The sequence below is a fragment of the Cydia pomonella genome, chromosome 11, assembly GCF_033807575.1.
Source record: "Cydia pomonella isolate Wapato2018A chromosome 11, ilCydPomo1, whole genome shotgun sequence".
Classification (NCBI taxonomy): domain Eukaryota; kingdom Metazoa; phylum Arthropoda; class Insecta; order Lepidoptera; family Tortricidae; genus Cydia; species Cydia pomonella.
In genome coordinates, this window is record NC_084713.1 from 2522117 (window position 1) to 2545383 (window position 23267).

At 38.4% G+C, this 23267-nt stretch overlaps 1 protein-coding gene and 1 non-coding gene across 3 annotated transcripts in view; both read left to right on the top strand.

Moving 5' to 3' along the window:
- Nucleotides 1–23267, top strand: part of LOC133522641 (blood vessel epicardial substance-like) — an 82706-nt gene that overhangs the window by 29940 nt on the left and 29499 nt on the right. For both annotated transcript variants that reach the window (XM_061858021.1, XM_061858022.1), the window contains exon 2: nucleotides 2785–2942. In XM_061858021.1, the coding sequence (XP_061714005.1) occupies nucleotides 2785–2942 (158 nt within the window). The remainder of the gene's footprint in view (nucleotides 1–2784; nucleotides 2943–23267) is intronic.
- Trnad-auc (transfer RNA aspartic acid (anticodon AUC)) lies at nucleotides 5291–5363 on the top strand. Its single transcript has one exon. It is a non-coding gene; the product is annotated as a tRNA-Asp (tRNA).

A 23267-nucleotide genomic window follows, 5' to 3' on the forward strand; every position in this document is an offset into this window, starting at 1 on the left:
ATTAAATGATAGCTACGACTATACATATATCAGAGAAGGGTCCTTATGCACATAAGGAGCATAAGGACTCTTCTATGATGGAAAGCCACATATATAAAATGGCGTATTTTGTAAACTGCTCCGTCCTTATATACACTACATGGCCTGGAAAACATATATCCGTTATAAATTAGCTATGCTAACATGTTTGAAATATCTATTTTAAATGCTTTAAACATCTGCATTGCATTAGAAACGATTACACTCAAAGAAATAAGTAGATATCTAGTATTTGAATCCGAACCGTTTACCACTGTACACATAGAATTAGATACTTATAACAAACTTTTAAAGCTAGAAGCCTGTTGAACTCCAGCATATTAGAATCGAAATTGAGCTTAATAATGATGAAGTCAATAAGATCGGAAAAATACGCAGATGCCAAGTATAGACCAATATTTTCTTCCCAGTAAAGCAAACAAAACCATTCTACGATTCTACGCCCTCAGATGAATATTTTTCGACGTGCATCCGTACAATGGCTCAGCACAATGTGGCAGGAATTTCGCCATTCACTAAAACTTCTATTGTTTTGCCTACCCGAGCTAAAGACTGGTAGAATATGCATGGCTTTAGAGGCTTAAACTCTCAAATGTGGAAATGTAATAATCCATTATGTTAATACAGTTGGAAGGACCCGAAATGCAAATGCAAAACTGGTGTTAGAATTTTAAAATAGGGTTAGCTGGACATAGTTAAAGTGAAAACGTGCGTAAAAAGCTTATGAAGATAGACAAGAAGGTTACATTCAGATAATTTTTTTAATTAAAACGCGCGATATATTTAATGGTTTTCGGGGCCCCTTCGACTCGACCCATAGGGATCTTTTGTGTAATTACCCCCTTAGGAAAGATCCTTCAACTACTCAAGAGCTTTTCCGATATTCTTTATATGCCGGATGATGGAGCTCATGGTTAGCATTTTGAATTCCTTTGGTTCCAGATAGCCTGCTCTAAAGTCCTTCATTCTTTGTCTGGCGAGGGCGTGACATTCACACATACGACAATCGGTGTTGTCAGTATCCCATGTTGGCCAAAACTGTTTTGACCTCGTAATGGCCAGTAAACAAACACCCTAGTTATAATTTGGAGTTGTCTTTTGCTAAGTGTCCATAGCTTTTTGCTCCAGCCGGAGCCTACTCCTTGCATAGCTTTAAGTGCTTCAGATCCATCAGACTGTCCCATTCCTTCCAATCGCGCGACATAAGATTGAAAGATGGATTTCGTATTGAATAAATCCATAGGAGATGATTTCTTAAAACAAAATATTTACAACAATATTCAGCACAAAGTAAAGCGGGTATTCATAGAAATGATAGAATAAGGTGCGTTTGAGCAAATCCAGCCGAATTCTCATCCTTTTATTTATAATTCCATTCCGTGAATTGATTTAGTAGGATGACGAACGCAAAAACTTATTCCAAGAATCGTCTCGAGACCCACAAACTAACATTAAGACTAAAAATAACTCTCCAGGCTGTCCTCTGCATGCTTATTAATTTACGCAAAGCTCGAGACACTTGATGAATCCATTCAGTCCACGTTTCGATGCAAACTATATGTTACTTGGAACCGCTATCATTATCTTTTATAACGTGGTGTTTGCAACAAACTTATTACTAGACTGAATCACATGCCTTCCAGACTAAATTATGTACATCTGGTGCGGCACAAACATATGTGGGCGACAATGCTAAAATATGTATAATATATGCTCTTGTCTAGCTATAGTCGTTATATAATTAAGCTAATTTCTCGGAGTTTAGCTAGAACTGTTGAGTTAGGAAGTTTATTTTTATGACCTAAGGAAATGTTTGCACGTTCTATTTAATTAGCCTCATATTTTGAGGATGCCAGGAACTTGGTCGGAATTGGACAAAATTAAATCTAGTGAATGTTTTTAAGTTAACAGACTTAGCATGATACCTAATCACCTACGGGAAACTTGATGTAATCGGATACTCAAAAGGAATGACCAACATTAACCCGCTAACAATATTGTGATATTTACGACTGCAATAATCTGAAAAAAATAAAAGGGAAAGGTAATGAAAGGATAAATCCAAGCAATTGTTAATGATCTCAAGGACCTTAGCCTTACAAATGCCGTTATTTTTGGGGTACGGCACAATTAATTACATAAATCTGATTGTATATTGCCTAGCAACAGTACTGAAAGCCGTGTTTTTACAAATGAGGTAGCAATTTACTTATAATTTTACAACAGGAAAATCTCGTTTAATACTCGTAACATTTAATTTCACCGGAGGTTTAAGTCACCGGACGTTCTGTGATAAGTATTGATTGCACAGATTGTTCCCAACCTAATTTATTAAAATTTTGCAGATAAAAAACTTTTTGCCCTTTTAACCAGAAACAAACTACGAGTAACAATAACTGCTGACAATAATTAAATAACTTTGCACTTTAAAAAATCGATTCAGCAGAAGAAACTCGTCAGCACTGACATTAAATTGCAACCGTTATGCACTCTTGCACTTATGATGACAAATCTGATTAAACTTGGCGTACGAAACATTTCCTTAATTATATTTCTGTATAGCACTATGAGCAAAAGAAGGTCTCTAAGTAAGATCTATCGCACGCGTATAAATTATATTGCTGTCCCGCTCGCACAGTGGCATTGACTGCAGGTATCATAGGCGTCCTTACTTTAGTGTGAAACTTAAAAGCCCTCAATTTCAAAAGTTCAATGTACAAAGTCTTATGTTCAATCCTTCCACAGGTATACGTGGCCCTCTTCAAGCCGCTCCGCGTCTCGCGGCGGCAGTTCCGACGGGTGCTCCGCTGCATGCGCAACGTGCGCCATCTCAAGTGCCACGAGCTATACGCGCACGAGAAGGTCACCAAGGTGGACAGTCTCTCCCTCGTGCTCTCTGGCAAGTGAGTAATATTCTGCACATCGTTAAGCTTATTGTGAAGAGTTAAGGTCTATTGTCTATCTAAAATCAAATAGCGCGCCTGGCTGGGACAATATATCCACCAAATTTCTTAAATACGTTGCCAAGGAAATAGTTCCTATTATCACTCACATAGTGAACCTAAGCTTTACTTTAGGAATCTTCCCTAAATCGCTTAAAATGTCTATTATTACTCCCGTGTACAAGAGTGGAAAGAGGGACGACATTAGCAACTATAGACCTATCTCAGTATTGCCAGTGATTTCAAAAATTCTAGAAAAAATACTGAATAATAGGTTATTAAAATATTTATACAAATTTAATCTCTTATCGAGCTCACAATTCGGATTCAGACACGGAAGATCAGCTGAAGATGCAGTAATATTTCTTACCTCGTCAGTTGTAGAAGACCTGGATAATAACAACAAGTGCTTAGCTGTCTTTCTAGATCTAAAGAAAGCTTTTGATACAGTCTCTCTTCCCATTCTTGTGCAAAAGCTGGAGCGAAAAGGTATCAGAGGAATACCAATTTTACTTTTTAAAGATTACCTCTATGGTCGACAGCAACGGGTTAAACTAGGCGAATGTGTCAGCGAGGAGGAGGATGTCGAGTATGGCGTACCGCAGGGAAGCGTTCTGGGTCCGACTTTATTTTTAGTTTACATAAACGATCTCTGCGATATGTCCATTCCCAGCGCAAAAATACTCTCTTACGCAGACGACACAGCTATTATTTTTAGCGGAAAATCATGGGAAGAGGCAAGGGTCATGGCTGAAGTCGGAATGGCTCACATCTCAAAGTGGTTAAGGATGAACCTACTAACATTGAATACCAACAAGACAAAATATGTTTGTTTCAGTATCTCACAGCCAACGTCTCAATTAGATTTAAAAATTCACTCCTGTCAGCAATCTAACTTTTCTACTTGTAACTGTCCAACTATTGAAAAAGTCTCAGAAACAAAGTATTTAGGCGTACAATTGGATGAGCATTTAAATTGGTATTCTCACCTTGACCAAGTAATCGGTAGAGTCAGAAAACTGCTCTGGATCTTTAAGTCGCTAAGGCACATTGCACCAGGTAAAACCAATCTTACAAAGTCTCGCAACATCCTAAATGAAATCTATATCTCCCTGGTGCAATCTGTCTTGTTGTACTGCATATCGGTCTGGGGAGGTGCAGCAAAAAGTCGCTTCATCTATCTTGAAAGGGCTCAACGTGCACTCATAAAAGTCATGTACTTCAAAAAAATTAGATATCCCACTGAAATGCTTTATCAAACTAGTGATCTTCTCTCGGTAAGGAAATTATATGTTCTGCAAACAACAATAAAAAAACACAAACTAATACCCTACAACCCCAATTATAAAAACAAAAGAAATATGGTTAATGTAGCTAAATCTTTACGCACGAGAACTAAATTTGCTAGATCGCAGTTTAACTCAATGTCGTCCTACCTTTATAATAAAATCAACAAAGAATTAGACATTCACTCAAAAACATACCATGAATGTAAATTACATCTCACTAAATGGCTTAAAACTAAAACCTACGAGGAAACGGAGAAACTGCTAAGATCGGAGTACTAGATACATACACACACACGCACACGCGCACGCGCGCACACAAACACACACACACACACACACACACGTACATGAACATCCGTCTCAGTCGACATTCACACCTTAAATTTAATGAAACAAATAAGAATTAACAGGAACAGTGTATCTGATTCTTATTGCATGTCTAAGCAATAGGTTAAAAACTGTCTAACTAGTAAATCTGTATAATTACCCATACTTGTAGTTATAATATAATATATATATATATATGTACTAGTTATAAATCTAGGGAAGAGCGGTGCCTCCCAACACAAGCATTGTTTTGCTTACCGGGCGGCTCCATCCCCTGCATCACAAAAATGTATATTATTAAGAAATAAAGAATTTTGTATTTTGTATTGTATTTTGTATTTGTATTTGTATTAGTACCGTCCCTTATATAAGTCATCTGGTGTTCCGCTGCATGCGCATTTGAGCAATGTGCGGCACCTTTAGTGCCATTGCCATGAGGTATACGTGCACGAGGTCACAGTCTCTCCCTCGCGCTAGCCTCTTGTTCTCTTTGTGGACAGTGGGTAGACTTTCCCTCATGCTGCCTGGCAAGTACCCGACATCTTCAGTTTGGGCAGGCCGCTGCAAAAACAACGGGTTCATCAATTCATTAACTACACCAACTTTAATTTTTAACAAGCAGAAACGTCTGCGAACGATGCTATTAAGCTTAGGATAAATTTAAAAGTCGCAAATTTGCTGCCTATGGATGAGGTCTTGGTGGCTCAGATGGCAGAGCGCTGGAGTATCGATCCAGAGGCCGTGAGTTCAAGTCTCACCCAAGACAGTAATTTTTCCACTTTTAAATTTATCCTAAGTTTACACCAACTTTTTCGCCATTTAGTAACCATCATCAACTATGGCCATAAGTTTTTGTATGTAGTAGGTACAAATACATATACATATTCTGTTTTAATATTTTTCGGAACGTATTTAAAAAAAACACGATTTTAATTAGTGTCAATATTTCAATGATACGACTCGGATGTTCATGTCAATAATTCATACAGAAATTGGACCGGATTCTCTCGCTTCCGTGATTGCTGTTTGTACGAGTATGATGAATTTAGCCCATACATATTTAAACATAACAGCTGAAAATTTTATCTTTCGATTTTTAACAAACGAGTTCTGAAAAACAGGTTGTTAATAATCGACGCTGCAAACTGCTTCGTGAAAAAGTTTCATAAGTAGGTCAATACCAGTGTATACATACGTATAAGGACATTTACAGTAAACCGTTCCGCACGTGACTTGCTCGTCCCTGCTAATCAAGTTTAATCAATGCTAGCTTGACCCTTGTGTCTCACCATCATCGTTTCATGGAACTGGTTTTTTGTCACGGTAACCTAATTCCAAAAATTACGTATAAATTAAACACTAATTCCTACAAAACCAACATATTTGTATCTCCTGTGAGGCTACATGCGTTACAGTCAGCATCGAGCTAAGTGGGCGACGTATTCAAAACGAACTAAAACAACTTTATTATTAAGAGAGCAAGCATGTGATAATTTGTAACATCAGGCGCTCAGCTATTTCTGCTTCTAACTTTTGTCTGAAAACAGCACACGTTAGGAACAGTCCAGACAGCAACTTCCCTAATCTAATCTAGGTTACGAATGCCTGCATGTGGCGCGAATAGCTTTCTGTAACGATCACGCAGTGGCGTAGCATGGGGGGGGCGGAGGGTGCGGTCCGCACCGGGCGGCACTTTGCCGGGGGCGGCGCTGCGGAGGTGTCAGTTAAAAAAAAAAAAAAAATTTTTTTTTTTTTAATAGGTATAAAAAAAAAGTTAATTTCTTCCAGTGTTTTTTTCGTCATTTTTTTTGTTACCAAATACCCGGGTACCTATGCAGGTTCTATGCATGGGTGATGCAAGCACAAGGTTTCTCAATAACTATTATTTAGGAAACTTATTTCGTTTCAATGTTATTTTAAATAAATGTCTCCTTACACATTCTTTGTACTTCACCGTAATACAGCAATGACAGACCGTCGTTTCACATGACTTTGAGTAAAAAGCAAGATATAAAAACAAGCTTGCGAATTAGCGAATTGCTGCAGCTGCCCCAATTTTTCGATTTCGCGGCTTCTCGTATGAAACTAGGCAGTATATACTAATATAATATTTTGGTAAACGGCCTTTTGAGCTAAAAGATACTGGTAGAAAAACATCAAAGATACGCGTTACGCGTACATTTTTGCAACACGAATTACACCTTGGAGGCAATCGACAGCATTTTTTGCTTACAGAAAATAATGATTTAACGATTACCGATCAGGCTTTTGGGAACCAGTACTTCTTGAAGTTAATGATGCTCAAAATTATTTGCAAACAAAGGGACTCAACGTGCAACAGTGTGCTCAAAAAATAAGTGCCCTACAAACGTTCCTCGTTCAAAAGCGAAACGAGTTGGTAGACGGTGCTTTGATCTACTCGAAAGGATTGTGTGATGAACTGGGTTTATCTATGGAACCTCGTCGACGTAGATTGACCAAACAAACATTCGGTGACGGAAGTACGGATGCTGGTTTGACCTACGAAAATGAGTTGAGAAGAAGCCTGTTTTCCTCTTTGGACAGAGTAATTTCTGAGATTCGATCGAGATTTCAGCAGCTCGATAATTTAGCAGAGAAATTTTCCTTTCTTACACCAGCAAAACTACTGGATGTTACTGGAAAATGTAAGCTTGACCATGCTACCGACATTGACAAGGAGGAGTTTGAACTCGAGCGAGGGCGACTTCGAAGTTTCGCCATTGCTACTGGAGATCTCGATAAATTAGGCAAAGCTAATGTAGGTCCACTCGAATTATTGAAGTTCATTGTCGAATCTAAGCTCGAAATCTCCGTGCCTAACATTTTGATCATGCTCAGAATATTTTTGACAACTGCTATAAGTAATGCTAGTTGTGAGAGGAGCTTTTCGAAACTGAAATTGATCAAAAATTACTTGCGATCTACAATGAGTACGCTGAGATTAACTAATCTAGCTATATTGTCGATCGAACAAGACCTCACTGATGCAATCGATATTGAAAGTGTGATCAAAAACTTTGCTGAAAGGAAGACTAGAAAAGTTAAATTTTAATCTTTCAGTTCAGTTGAGGTCGTTGAGGAGTTGAGCTTAGAATGATACTCGTGCGTAAAATAGCGTTCGTGAAGTAGGCGATTTCTCCATTATTCCGATTATTCTATTAAGTTTTCTCTGTAATGTTTCTAAGTGATATTCTACCTTCTATTCTATGTCAAAAAAATTTAATTTCACTTTTCAATTCAATAAATTATTCAATAAAACTAATAAAAGTACTCTTTTTACACCATGCCCAAATTTTTTATAATGGATGACAAAAATAAGAGGGCGGCAAATTTGGGATCCGCACCGGGTGCGAGTGACCTATGCTACGCCACTGCGATCACGTCATACCTACTTACAAATTCACTTACTATGTGGGAATTTGGGAAATAAAGCAACTTTGTTTTGAATTTTCTAGAGCAAATAGATAGTACTCGTAGTAGGTTAGCTATTATACCTAAGCTACTTTCGGCACTCCGCTGAACCACCTCCAACCTCCAAGAGTGGCAACTATCAATGCTATCATTCTAAAACACTACAGTAGATCACAGCCATATGCCACCTATTCTATAGGAATGTATGTGTATGTATTATTGTGTTAGCGAATAAGGTTTCCAGTGCTCCCTAAGGGTGGATTCTTGTAAGCTGATAGGGTCAGCAACGCGCGTGAGTTGCAAGCGCCCATAGGCTGCGGTGCCTGTTTAACATTAGGCGGTCCTCACGCTTCTTGGCAAGTGGTGCTATAAAAAATGTCTGTATTATAAAGGGCCAATCATTGGAGAGCTCAGCTGTGTGTTTCAAAATAAAATTAATATTTTAATTTTATTTTATGTAATTTATATGGAAATATCTTGATTGTTTGTTGTTTTGTGTTTTTGTATAGGTATAAAATCTTGTCCGAAATAAATGCTTTTTTTATTTTATTTATTTATTTATTTAAAAGGACAACATATAGTGCGAACAGCATTCTGTGACGGTGACGTCATACTTACAGCTTAGCATAAAATATTTGTCTTCGGACGTGGAGCAAGTATAAGTTCTTTCGATGAACATCGTTCATTACCACTTTTGGAGCGCATCAAAAGATTGGCAAACTATTAGCTCCTGCGCTAACGTAATTTCTGTTCTACGGATATTTGAGGGCCTACCGCGAATCACGTTCAACGTGTTGCCCCCCTGTCACACTTACGTACGAATTCACAAGTGCGTCAGAAAGGCAACACGTCGAACGTGGTTCTCTCTGTAGGTTCAGTCAGGATTAAGTATCGATATATTCAGATTCCGACGATCACATCCCTATTTTTATAGTACTTAAGGTCTGGTTCGGTATATTTGGCCACTTTGATGTTTAATCACATCATTTTTTTGCTAACTTTACCGCAAATCGCAAAAAAATATACGGCACTCTCAAACCCGCCGTCCACAAAGATCAGTCACAAAGAACTAATGCCCGTCCAAACGTCATTCAGTGTGAGCTGGCCGCAGCGCAATTCCCTTTTGTGACTGTGTTAGAAACGGTTACTAGACTTACCACAAAGGAATTTCTAATTTACGGGACAACTGGAACAGTTTGTTAAAATTCGGGAATTCAAGTAATAAATACTTTTAATCTTGCTGCCTTTAAATCAACACAAACTTATTACTAATATATTTTTTTTTTTAATACACACAACATCAACTCGCTCAACAACTCGGAAAAATGTTGTGTGTCCTTAATTGGATTCCCAAATATTCGAGGCATCACTGAATTCAGGGGCTAATAATCCTAAAACAATCGGGACAGCTAGTCAGCTAGTCAGCCTAGTTAGAAATGTCACCGCAAATCGCCAGCGACCCAAATGGGCTAACGTTTAAAGGAAATTTCTAGATTTTCGTTCGCTAATCTCTATAACGCTTTTAGTGGTGATTGCATTCAACGCCAGCGAAGTACTGTCTCTTTTAATGTCCACAAATGCTTTTAACAGTTATAACAAAAGAGTTTACCATCGCATCTTGTTTCTTTATTTGTCCTGCTTGTGGATTTTAATTTTTACTCTTTCACAGAAAAGACCAACATACATTTAATATCCTTTTTTCGGTTAGAAGTAGAAAATATTTTATTCAATAAATATTTCATCGGTATCACACATCACACATAAGAATTATTTTCAAAGTTTTCTCTGAAATTTTATGGTAAAAGAAAAGTACTTTGAATATTTCACGCACATGCCGAGAAAGTAAAGTTATGAACAAATATGCAGGAGAGAGGATAAACTCACGGATATGATTACATTTTTTGGGGATATACCTACATGTTACTAAATCAGGTTCCTTTTCCTTTGAATATACGTAGTACGTAGGTAGTGTATGAGATTTTGTCGCGAACGGCGCGATATTATATTCGTTACGTTTTTTACTTGCGGAAAAAGAACATTCGTGATAGCGACTACACTACTCTATTTTCTAGAATCGTGAATTAAATGTCAAACATTCTACAGCTTTGGACGAAGAGAAAGAGTTATTCTCGAAAAAGTTATTATTATTTATTGAAATTGACACCTGTCCATGGCACAATACACCTGCCTTTTAGTCTTTACGTCATTGCGTTGCTAATCGAAGATTCTGTCAATCTGTAGTCAATTTGCCGCTGCGGGCGAATGGGTCCTCTACAGTTCTACACAATGGGCCATCATACTGGCCCACTAAGATGGGCCAGCGTGTGGAGAGCGATGGGATGGCCACGGTGTCGGTTTTTAAAAAGTGGGCTAGCGTTGGCAGTACGTTGCCCATTCCACTGTGCCCTCGCATGGCCATCTCCCTGGTCCAGTGCTGGGCCATCGTCGTGTAGCGGTGCCATAAGGTAATTCCATACTGGGCGGTGTGGTGCGTAGCTTTTTTGTATGAAATACTATACCCATTGCTTATTCTGTGACGTAGTGACGTGACGTACTTACTATTATTTTCACAGGGTTGTAAGCAGCTATTATATAACGCTTACAAAAAGAGCCTTGTAAAACTAACTGACGGACGATTATGAAAATTGCACCGGTACCGTATTTGGCATCGATTTTGGCCCACCGTGCATGAACTCGGCAAGGTGTTCAATATTACTAATTTTACAGCATTGTACATGGAACCTGGGTAGGTAATTACTCCTGGTTGAGTGTTGAGTTACGTTGCATTTTGTGCACCTAAATAAGAACGTGCCTGATTTAGAGTGAGTCGAACTTCGTGTCTATAATTTATATACAATAATTCAATCGTAAAACTGAACGAATTAAATGCTGCACAAAGACTTGATGAGTTACTGAAAGCTTTCCTAAATTTTAATGGTTCGTAAGAGTTAAAACCAAAGATTTATTATTACTTGAATAAGATGATAAATGTATAATGAGGAAAAACCGTTCTCTCGAGTTTGTTAGCTGAAACAGCGCCATATGTTTGGTGGTAACTCAATTGTCAAACGACAACTTTTGAAACCACAGTTAATTACGTGAGGGCAAACAATTGTGTAAAAAAATGAGAGAATCAAATTAATTTAAAGTCAAACACGTTTCTAGACTAAACTCAAAAAATCCTCAAAACCCTTCACGTAGGTTATTATTATTAATGGCCACCCCCTTATAGCATAATATACGTACAGCGCTGTCAACATAAGCTGTTAAATTGGAGGCACGAAGTGACTCATACAATATATAATATATATATTATATATATTGTTGTCTAAGTACCCTCAATACAAACCTTATTGAGCTTACTGTGAGACTTAGTCAATATGTGTAATAATGTCCTATAATATTCTTTTCGGATGTAACGTCTCGTATAATTATGGTCAAACTTCACTTCAGGTAAGTTTGCTTAACCTTAAATTATATTATTTATTTATAAGTAGAGCCAGTACCGTTTCCTTGTATCATGTTATTACAGCAACATATACTTAATTATAATTGCAAATACAGTGCCCATTTCAGGTTGGGCTGCCCTAAAACAAAACGGGTTTATCTGCTTCACACACAGTACATACCGCCACTAAGTTAAAAAGTCGTGTCTCTTAAGTCTCTTTATCAGTTTCATACACTTACGCCTTCTTAGTTTAGCGTGCAAATACGTCGTAATCCGAAAACATACATATCCGACTTTTTGCCTTAGCACATTAGAATAAGGCTTGATTTGCGTTGTACCCATTTCGCAACCCGCTGACCACTCGCAAATTCGCTTTTCCTTTCAATGGATCCATTCATATTGTTATCATATGGCGAGTTAATGAACTTCGTTGCGTAAGTAATTCAACAGCTGTTCATAAACATTTCGATTGAATTTTGGTATCATTTGTCGCATTGGCTTATAGTAATTTCGTGGCTTTCCGAGTAGCTAACTATGCAATAACAGTTTTTTTTATATCTACAACAAATATTAGGACAGCCACATCAAATGATCATACTTTGTTTACTTTACAAATATTAGTGAACCTTGGAGGTAGTCTAGTCTCGCAATTTAAACAAAATCTGCAACGACTATCTAGTATGAAATGAATATTGAATTATTTGTCCAGTCACCAGTCCAATACTTATTATTAAGAGGACAAGTAAGTAAGTAAGTGTTTTATTTGTAAATATAGGTAGAGTTACATTGGTGGTCAGTTTATATATGTAAAGTTTCACTATATTTTGCCAAACGGCGTACGGCAAGATGCTTGTAATAGCTATAAAATACCTGATATAAGGGGGGTCAAATCCAAGCCAAGTACAGTACCGGTACAATTTTCATAATATAACCCGTCAGCAGCGCTCAACCCGTGTTATGGGTGTCATGTAATGGTTGCCTACAGGCCACAACTCAGTGTCTATGCAAAAAAGACACAAGTCACATAAGCGACATGCATGCAGGATGTTTTTGAATACCTTAGACAAAGTAGGACGTTGATGTTTTACATTATCCACGGTGGGAAACAAATGGGACAATATGCGGAAGTCATCGGTATTCAACAAAAACACGTTGTAGAAGCATTCCACGAAATCGTCAACCGTTGTCCCGGACGAATGTGAATTTGCTGAAAAATAATCGTCAAAAAATGCACGATATAAAATGCGTTTCTGTGGGAAACCCCGTAAAATGCTTCTGTGTTGTTTTGGGATAGGTGGACACTGGCACTTAATCATATTCTTGGACATAACGAAGCATTGATGGCTTTTGTAGCGTGGAAAGACCGACAGTAACATATTAATTGCCTCGTTAAATTTTAAATTTTAGTGGCATTTAAGGTTACATAAGACACAATAAAACTGATTTACTTACGTACAGTACAGGGGTCGAGTTGCACCACGTCCGTAGGAATTACCCACCGCTACCCTACACGTGACCCCTGGGTGGTGCTAAAAGTGCAACAAACTGGCAACCGTACTGTCTTCCAGAAGATCTCACGGTTCTCACTACTACTGTTCTATTAAAGATGCCTCGCTATGCTCAAAAAAAATCGAATGCGTTCCCAAATGCCTACTTCCAGCACTGCACAGTGCCAGACGACTAAGGACGTAGGGCCCTCAGCCCGAGTCTGCTCTTTAAATATAGAAGGCATAAGCCAAGCTAAGTCCGAATGCATGCACAGGATTGCTATAGACTATAAAATTGACGTCATTTTGCTCCAAGAGACTCACGCGGCAGACCCCATACAACTCTCTAGAAGGGGAACTATACCTGGCTTCCACATGCTATGTGCTACATATCACGCTAAATACGGTACGGCTATATACATACGTGAAAACCTCTTGTCATCGGCTACGATTATATGCAACTCCATAAACGATGTGAATATCGCAATTACAACAGTGCAAGTGGGAGAAACGAAGATATGCAATATCTACAAACCACCGAATATTTCATGGCCCCAACCCGCACTGCCAAACTTCGGTCACCCATCCATTGTAGTAGGTGATTTTAACAGCCATCATACCTCCTGGGGTTACAAAGGTAATGATGGGAATGGTGAAGCTATTGTGGATTGGGCAGATGAGTGCAACTACTTTCTGGTATTCGGAAATAAGGATAAAGGTACCTTTAAATCTGCTCGCTGGGGCCGAGAATATAACCCCGACCTAGCCTTTGTTTCCCTTGACTGCAACCGACGTCCCATACCAGTAAATAGAACTGTATTGCAGGATTTCCCACATAGCCAACATCGCCCAGTCCTTCTAGACGTCGGTGTTAAGATACCAATCATCCAGTCATACCCTGTGCCACGCTGGAACTTCCATAAAGCCGACTGGGGAAGCTACACCAAGGTATTAGATGACTCAATTAGATGGATACCGCCCCTAGTAGAAAATTACGAAAGATTTTTAAAATTAATAATCTCAACGGCAAAAAAATATATTCCACGTGGATACCGCAAGCAATACATACCTTGCTGGAACTCTGACACCGAGACTCTGTGGCAAGAATACACCAGCACTGCGGACAGCAACGTCGCCCATGCCCTCATAACATCCCTAAACCGAGCGCGCCAGTTGAAATGGGAGAGCACAGTCCAAGGCATGAACTTCACCCATTCAAGCCGAAAAGCATGGCACTTACTGAAACGCCTCACATCTGGAGCTGGTGGCCAGGCAAATAGAAGTAAAGTAAGCCCAAACGAAATAGCGAGTCGAATTGTAAACTTGTCAAAGGCACCCAGTCACAAAGCCCACACTCGTGTCGTCAAGAAGGAGCTGAAAATACTGAAGTCACAGTCTGCCCCGGACCCTCATTTCAGTCGCTCGGTGACTGCTGATGAAATAGAATCCAGCATAAAGTGCATGAAATGTGGAAAGGCTTGCGGAGAAGACAACATCTTTCCAGAGTTTATTAAGCATTGTGGACCTCGCGTGCAAAAATGGCTTGCAAACTTTTTCACAGCCATCATCAACTCTGGGAGAATTCCACCCTCCATGAAACTGGCTAAGATTACTGCAGTCCTCAAACCTGCAAAACCGGCTGACCGAGCTGACAGTTACCGTCCAATCGCACTTCTCAGTGTGCTGTACAAACTCCTAGAGCGGATACTACTTAATCGCATTGCTCCAACCATCGACAAATTTATACCACAGGAGCAAGCAGGATTTCGCCCAGGCCGCAGCTGTAGTGATCAAGTCCTTGCGCTTACGACTCACCTGGAAAAAGGCTTCGATGAGAACCTTAAGTCGTCAACTGCATTCATAGATCTGACAGCTGCCTACGACACCGTGTGGCGTCACGGACTCCTCTCTAAGCTCCTCAAGGTGATCCCATGTCTAAAAATATATAAGATCATCGAAGATGCACTTACCAACAGGCCATTCCGCGTCCTTCTTGGGAATGAATCCAGCAGTACTAGGGTGTTGAATAATGGGCTACCGCAGGGATCAGTCCTGGCCCCCACTCTTTTCAATTTGTACACCTACGACATGCCAGAGACTCAATCGAGGAAATTCGCTTACGCTGACGATTTAGCTCTAGTCACGCAGGATTGCAATATAAGCACCACTGAAAACTGCTTAGAACATGATCTAGCCGTTATGGACGAGTACTTTACTCGCTGGCGACTGTGTCCTAATGCCTCGAAAACTGAAGTGTGTTGCTTCCATCTAAATAACCGACTAGCTACCAAGAAACTCAGCATCCCATTCAGGGGCTCCGTGCTCAATCACAATCCGTCTCCCAAATACCTAGGTGTCACTCTGGACCGAAGCTTAACTTACAGCACTCATCTTAATAACACCGCAGCAAAACTGAGGACCAGAAATAACATTCTGCAAAAACTAACGGGAACTACATGGGGAGCCTCCGCTAGTTGCCTACGAACATCGGCGTTGGCGCTTGTATACTCAACAGCGGAATACTGCGCGTCCGCCTGGCTCAACAGTACCCACACAAGCGTTATTGATACGCAGCTAAACGCTACGATGCGCCTCATCACGGGGTGCATGAAGCCCACCCCTGTACACTGGCTCCCGGCTCTAAGTGGTATTGCCCCTCCTCACCTCCGGCGCAAACTACACCTGCTCAGAGAAATTGACAAGGCCCATGAACGACCGGAACTGCCGTTGAACAGAGACTTGGCTACGTTCAGGTGCACACGGTTAAAGTCAAGAAACCCACCGGCTCTCCTTATCCACCAACCACGCTCTCAGTGGAACCTGAACGAAGCCTGGTCCGAAGAATGGTCGCATGAAGATGTCCCATCTGATCTCTTCGAGTTTAACCCGCGGAGTTACGTGCCGGGGTCCAATGAAACACGTCGTGCCTGGTGCATGCTCAACCGTCTGAGAACAGGAATCGGCCACTGTGCATACCTCCGGAAAAAATGGGGATGGAATGACCAGGAAAGCTGCGAGTGCGGATGCCCAAAGCAAACTGTCCGCCATATCGTTTTGGAGTGCCCACTGACAAAATACGATGGCCCAGTGGAAGATTTCAAAAACATAACGAGTGCAGCCATTACCTACTTGGAGAAATGTAGATTTAGATTATAAATTAATCGTTATTCAATATACAGTGTAGTAGTAATTGCCATACGATAAATAAATAAAATAAATAAATAAACTTACGTACAGCCGCAGTCCGAGTTGACAATGTTGACATTTAGTGCATTGTAAACAGGCCAAAAATAAAACGTTGCGTACCTAGAATACAAATTAAAAGTTTGATAAGTATATAATATTAATAGTTATTACTCGTACTAACGTTAGACTAAAGCGGAGTATGTTATTTTTTCTTCATAGACTACATTTATGAATTATGAAACAATGACAAAAACGTTGAAAGTGATTAAGGTAAGAACAACAAATGTCGAAGATTGGAATGTATTTCTACGTTTAACAAGAAATCACAATTAACGACTCTTCGTAAATGATACATATCGTGACCGTGACTGGAATATTTCGTGAGTTTCTAAAATATCTAAAAATCGTTAAAATATTTAATGTGAATCGTCTCACGAAAGCATACTGTAGTTACAATCGTAGAGATGATTGCAACTAAAGGCCTGTCCTACCGTTCAACTGAATCAGTTGATAAGTTATTATGCGGAGCTACGGACCGGTGGAAGTCTTGGCTGCATGACGCTGGTTTATATTATGCTAAGCAAGTAACACATGAAGGGATCATTCGAGAAGGAGTCTGGCTCAACTGGACTCGGCTGGATAGAGTTGAAAGTAGCCGCTCAGGATCACAACAAATTCTTCTGCGAGCCCTATATATATCCCTAATGAGGGATAACAGGATTATATCATCATCATCATCATCTACTTTCTTGATGAACAAGCAAATAATTCGTTAAAACATAGAATGTACTCCTCAAACGTTTGTTCAATTTTTTTTTAAGTAATGAAGCCTTAAGATTTTCTGTTTTTCATAAAAAATAAATATTATTTTCACCTAACGATTTAACGCTATCCTGATTGTATTTGACGTTGCTTGTCACACTTTAAAAATAACAAAATTCGCAATACATTGCGTCTTAGAATAATCTTAGTGTACTAAAAATCAAAACACAAGTTATTTATAAAAGTCGAGTTTGACGACCAGTTTGACCTAGTGGGTAGTGACCCTGCCTACGAAGCTGATGGTCTCCGGTTCAAATCCTGGTAAGGGCATTTATTCGTGTGATGAGCATGGATATTTGTTCCTGAGTCATGGGTGTTTTCTATGTATTTAAGTATTTATAATATTATATATATTGTTCTCTAAGTATCCTCAACACGAGCCTTATTGAGCTTACTGTGGGACTTGGTCAATTTGTGTAATAATGTCCTATAATATTTATTATTATTAAGCCGCTGAACAACAGTTGGTCAGTTTGAGGAGTACAGCCTACAGTTTAATTTATTGCTCTAGCTACCGGCCACACCCGGTAAAAACTAGTTTTAGTCACAAAATTGAGCTGCCTACTAGAAAATCACCTCGAAACTGCTTTACCAACCGCCTGAGATATGTGGTTAGACCTATTGTCTACGTCTATGCATTTAGGTCAAACTGCATATTGACCTTTTAAATGTATTCCGCCCAAAATAGGTCGCGAATTATGGAAGGACCTTTGATTTAATTACAAATGCAAAAGCGTATTTCAGTATAATTGATTTAGGTCCAGCCTCCCGCCGCTTTAATATTAATGTCATAACATAAGGAATATGAGTAAATTGGAGAAGTAAAGACTATTCTACCTGGCCGATAAATGTTACGTTGTACTTTTTTTGTTCAAGTTTTAAGTTCTGATATAAAAAGTCCTGCTCAAGAAACACACCTAGGTTTGTAATACATATTTATTAAGGCAATGTGATCCCTTAAAATTAAAACATACTATAGTGAAACGTCGCTATGAAGTCAATCCTGACGGTTATGAATTGACCCTTATATATATTATATTTTTTATTTTATTTATATGACAATAACGCTAACGCTATCAGTTAAACGTAGGTCTTAGCTTCGTAAATATAAGGGTCAATTCATAACTGTCAGGATTGACTTCGTAGCGACGTTTCACTATAGATTACGAATGGTCAGTTCTTAAGTGACTTGATATAGCTATTGTAGCTATAAATAAGATGTCTTTGAAAAAATAAACATACTCGTACTTATTGAAGTCACACACGTTTTTAGTGTTCCGTACAAAACTTTTTTCACGGAACAATTATGGAATCACTTCGGTCTTGTAAATTGCTTAAATTCGGTTTTCTCAGAGACCGTTTGACGAAGACATCTAAAATTTGGAACAGTTATAGCAATTAACGCCACTAATATTGTAAATAAGTCAAAACCGCTTATTTCATATAATACCACCTCACTTATACCTTTTGACGAACGGTAGGATTTTATGTTCAGACGCTTGACTCAATAATTAATAAACATTTTTCTTTTTACAAGACGCATTAAAGTATCGATACAGTTTCAATCGAAAGTGTTGAAGGCCTGATGTAGATTAAATACTGGTTCTTTAGCAAGGTCGTCGTTAATGATTATGTTTTTGTTAAGTTCTCTTGTTGCAAAAAGTGCTGGTTCATTTTTTATTCGATTTACTGCAGCCGTGATAATAGATTACATTTTTAGGTTTAGCAATTTTTTGTTGTCGTTGAATTCTCCTCACTCCTACGTTACTATGCCTTGTAAAACAGTCCGCCGTCCGTCTGTCTGTCTGTATGTTCGCGATAAACTCCAAAACCACTGAACGGATTTTCATGCGGTTTTAATCTATCAATAGAGTGATTCTTGAGGAAGGTTCAGGTGTATAATTTGTTAAGGTTTTTGTGTAACAAGTGCGAAGCGGGTCGCTAGTTTGAAAATAAGTGGACACTTAAAAAAAAAAAGTTATGGTTTTGCATAAATTACGTCGCTACTGCTTTTATTTGGACATTCGTGCTTATTAGTCACTAATTCATTATTCATTATAAACTCGTTTGCTGGTACTGTAAAGGCACAGTAACCGTACTAATATTTGTTGAAGTATTTTAACTTTAGGTACACTCTATGCCACTATTATCGATGTAGGGTGACTGCAATAGTTATTGGCCACCCACATAGTAACTGGCCAACTCCTATCAAATCAGAAAGGAACAAGCCAATTGAAGCCTTATTTTTAAGAGTGGCCAATAACTATAGCTCCCTACTTACTACCATCATCACAATTTTGTACCTCAAAAAGGAAAGGGAACGACTACTCCTCCATACACACGTAAGTAGTCCCCATATTCCTCTCAATATCCATATTGACATTATGAAATTTATTTTAACATGATTAGATAATTTTTAAAACATAGTTATGCTCCTTCGTATGTTTTTTTTTCTATTTTTGATTATAATAATAATAAAGCCGAATGTTCCACACTACACAAAGCAACATTACAGAATGATCGCAAGTTAACGCCACTAAACCTACAAGATAGTACAACGCAAAAAAATGAAAACCTTACAGACGACAAGACAAAAATCGCTGAATGGACTAGGAAGTCTCTCCATGGCAGACATCGTCATGACCTTTGCCAACCTAATGTCGACAAGGAGGCGTCGAACGCGTGGCTGAGGCGTGGCGAACTGTTCCCGGAGACTGAAGGGTTCATGTCGGCGATACAAGACCAGGTAATAGAAACCAGAAACTACCAGAGATACATAACAAAAACCCTGACCAACGACTCATGTAGAAAATGCAATAGCTGCCCGGAAACTATTCAGCATATTACAGGTGCGTGTAAAACAATAGCCCAGACTGACTATAAACACAGACATGACCAAGTGACAAATATTATTCACCAAAAACTCGCTCACCAACATCACTTTATTACTGCTATAGAACCCCACTATAAGTATAGACCTGAAAGTGTACTAGACAACTCTTCAACCAAGCTTTACTTTGATAGAACCATCCTCACCGACCGAACCACCCATCATAACAGGCCCGACATTACGCTCATAGACAAAACTACTAAAACCGGATTCCTCATAGACATAGCCGTCCCTAATACACACAATTTACAAAGCACTATTGCTGAAAAACTAACAAAATATATTGAACTAAAAGACGAGATATCCCGCATATGGCATTTACAGAAAGTAACAATAGTACCGATTGTCCTATCTACAACAGGCGTTATACCAAAACAACTCCACCAATCTTTAAAGACCTTAAAACTCCCGGGGAACACATACAACCTCCTCCAAAAAACAGTCATTCTTAATACATGCAGATTAGTAAGGAAATTTTTGCAAACTGATCAATCAACCGCTGCCTCAACGATACCGACACATGGAACCTCAAATATCCCTACGTCTGCACAACCAGCTACACAACAAACAAATGAAGGTGTACCATAGAGTTACCTGAGATGCACTTGGCTTCGGCCCGTGCATAGCAGTACGCCGGTGAAAACCGAGAAAAAAAAAGATAAAAATAATAATAATAATAATAAAATACTTTATTGTGCACTACAAAGAAACATACATGTTACAAACAAAAAAAAAAGGACATAAGTAAGTAGGTAACAACAGGCGGACTTATCGCTAAAAAGCGATCTCTTCCAGACAACCTTCAGATAGCGATTCAGTGGCTAGAAATAAAGTTATTGGGCAGTGCAAAACCACATAAGTGTAAAGTTTATAAAATAAGAAAATAGAAACTACAAACAATGAGAAATAAACTACATAAACTACATATATAATATAGGCAACAATAATACACTACATATACCTACACAAAATACATAAATACATAATGAGTAATCAAGCAAGAGAAAAATAACGACCAGGTAAGAAAAAGATATGAGTGTAAGGAGCATGACTAAGAGAGAGATAAATAGTGTTCTTTATAATAATTAGGAGCGAAAAAAATCCTTACAAATGTCCCAACTATTAATATAATTAAAAAAAAAACGAAAAAAAAAACTAACGAAGGGGCATAGCTGTGGTTGGTATACATAAAATTGTGTCAAAATATTTTGAATGTTAATATGTAGAGAAGAAAACGACTACGTTTGTATGGAAAGGCGATTTCGCGCGGTTGTACTTTCGTCTTAGAGGGTTAATGTTAATACTGAATTTTATCAACTGTCTGAATTGCAAAAAAAAAATACATAGTTAAAGGACCTCAAAGTCAAAATATTCGTAGGCAGTCAAAAGTCTGTCTATTGATTCCATTATGAAAGTGTTCAAGCGTATGCTATAAACTACATGTGTATGAATTGAGTACCTACAATACAATTTACATGGTTAATGTTCGTAACACAAGTGAACCAATTAACTTAAGACTAATCACAGCTTCTTAACTATGTTTAATTATATAATTATGTACATTTTTTTACAACCACCCAACTATGTTCAGAACGTAACGTAACCATAATGGGCTCACGTCCAGATCGCCTTGAATGAAGATTTATACCAGTTTCGGTAAATGGCGTCGACTGTCCACACTCGTGCCTTTTTGAGTAGTAAAGCTGCGTGGGGTCGAAAGCCTTCTGACGTCACCAATTTGAATTATGCATTACTGATTGCCTCATGATTTATATGTTATTAAAAAGTGTATACTAGACCATTAACTGATTAGTCTCGCGGCTCAGTAGTTACGACGTCATGGTGGAACCTACGACACTAAGTTATACAACATACATATAGTATTAGGTCCTTACCGACTTTCATATTGATTGTCGCTGACAAGTAACGAAATGGTACTGAAATTAAATCCTTTGTCCATATATTTATTTATTTTAATTACATTTGCAACCATAATAGTTCTAACACCATATCCTCAAGTTAGTGAGAGTAAGAACTGAGTTCTCTCAAACATTTTCTTATACTCATTAATCCAGCTTGACATCCCTGAAGCGAATAAATCGCAACAGGGAGCTGCACTCCGCACTAAGCATACAGTTTAGCAAGAAGAGCAAAGTCAGTCATGCCCATGCCTTACATTATTTTGGAAATGAGCTGATATTCTTCAAACTTCTGGATCGATTTCTATCAAATCAAACATATCTAAGAAACACCGCAAGGAAACTATCTTCACGTAAAAAAAGCCGCCTCGAAATCGGTCCATCCGTTAGAGAGCTATGATGCCACAGACAGACAGACAGACAGATATTAGCGTCAAACGTATAACACCCCTCTTTTTGCGTCGGGAGTTAATAAGCCAGCAAAAGAAATGACAGGTTCCATCACGTAATCTAGAATTCCACGCTGCACGCTGTAAGAAAGGAACCTTTTCGGACGTGACTTAGCATCCTAAATCCTAAAACAATCATGCCATGTGTTTACAGTGTATAACGTTTATTTTCTGGAAGCATTGAGAGCAAAGTAATATTTATAGTTCAAACTGTGCCAAAAATATATTCGAGTGAAATAAGAGAACTATTTTTGGACAAACTTTACAGAGTAAGCTTCGGAAATTTGCATCAGAATGCTAGTGTTGGAGCCAAATTTTAATTGTAAATATCATTACAGTTAACCGTACCTTGCCGTGTAACTACTATTTTGTATTATATTTATTTCATTTACAAATTAAATATGCCCAAGGAAGGTATATATTCAAAAATGTTGAAAAGTTGCTGTGGATCGGAATAGAAATAGGATATATCATGGAAGACTCAAAACCATAAAATGTGTTAGCAGCGCTGATTAAATATTTAAATCTACAGCACCAGTAGACTGCCTTTTTTTGAAACCGACCCGTTATATGATTAGAATTAAAAAAAGTAACAACCAAACTTGACAAAAACCAACTCCTATGACCATTCAACTTACTCGGATTTCGACTTTGCCGAGAATGCCGAGTATTCTAATGTTCCCAAAGCGTCTTTACAAATAAAGTATAAATAGAATATCTTACTTGAAATCCTATAGCTGTTAACCGCTTTTTACCCAAAATCGTTTCCTAATGAGATCTTCTATAACGAGCGGTAGGCAAGATTTTCCTGATTGTGCGGGGACCGGATGACTCAGGCAGTAAGCACTATAATCACTTCATAATGAGGTCATGAATTATAGCCACGATTTTAGAACTTCTGTGCTGAACAATGAACTGAACTGGTATGGTAATTAGTGACATAATGATGTTCCTGTTTTGTATACAATGCTGAGAAAATACACGACTATACTTTATTGTAGGTACACTTTATAGAATGAAAATATGTAAAAAATACT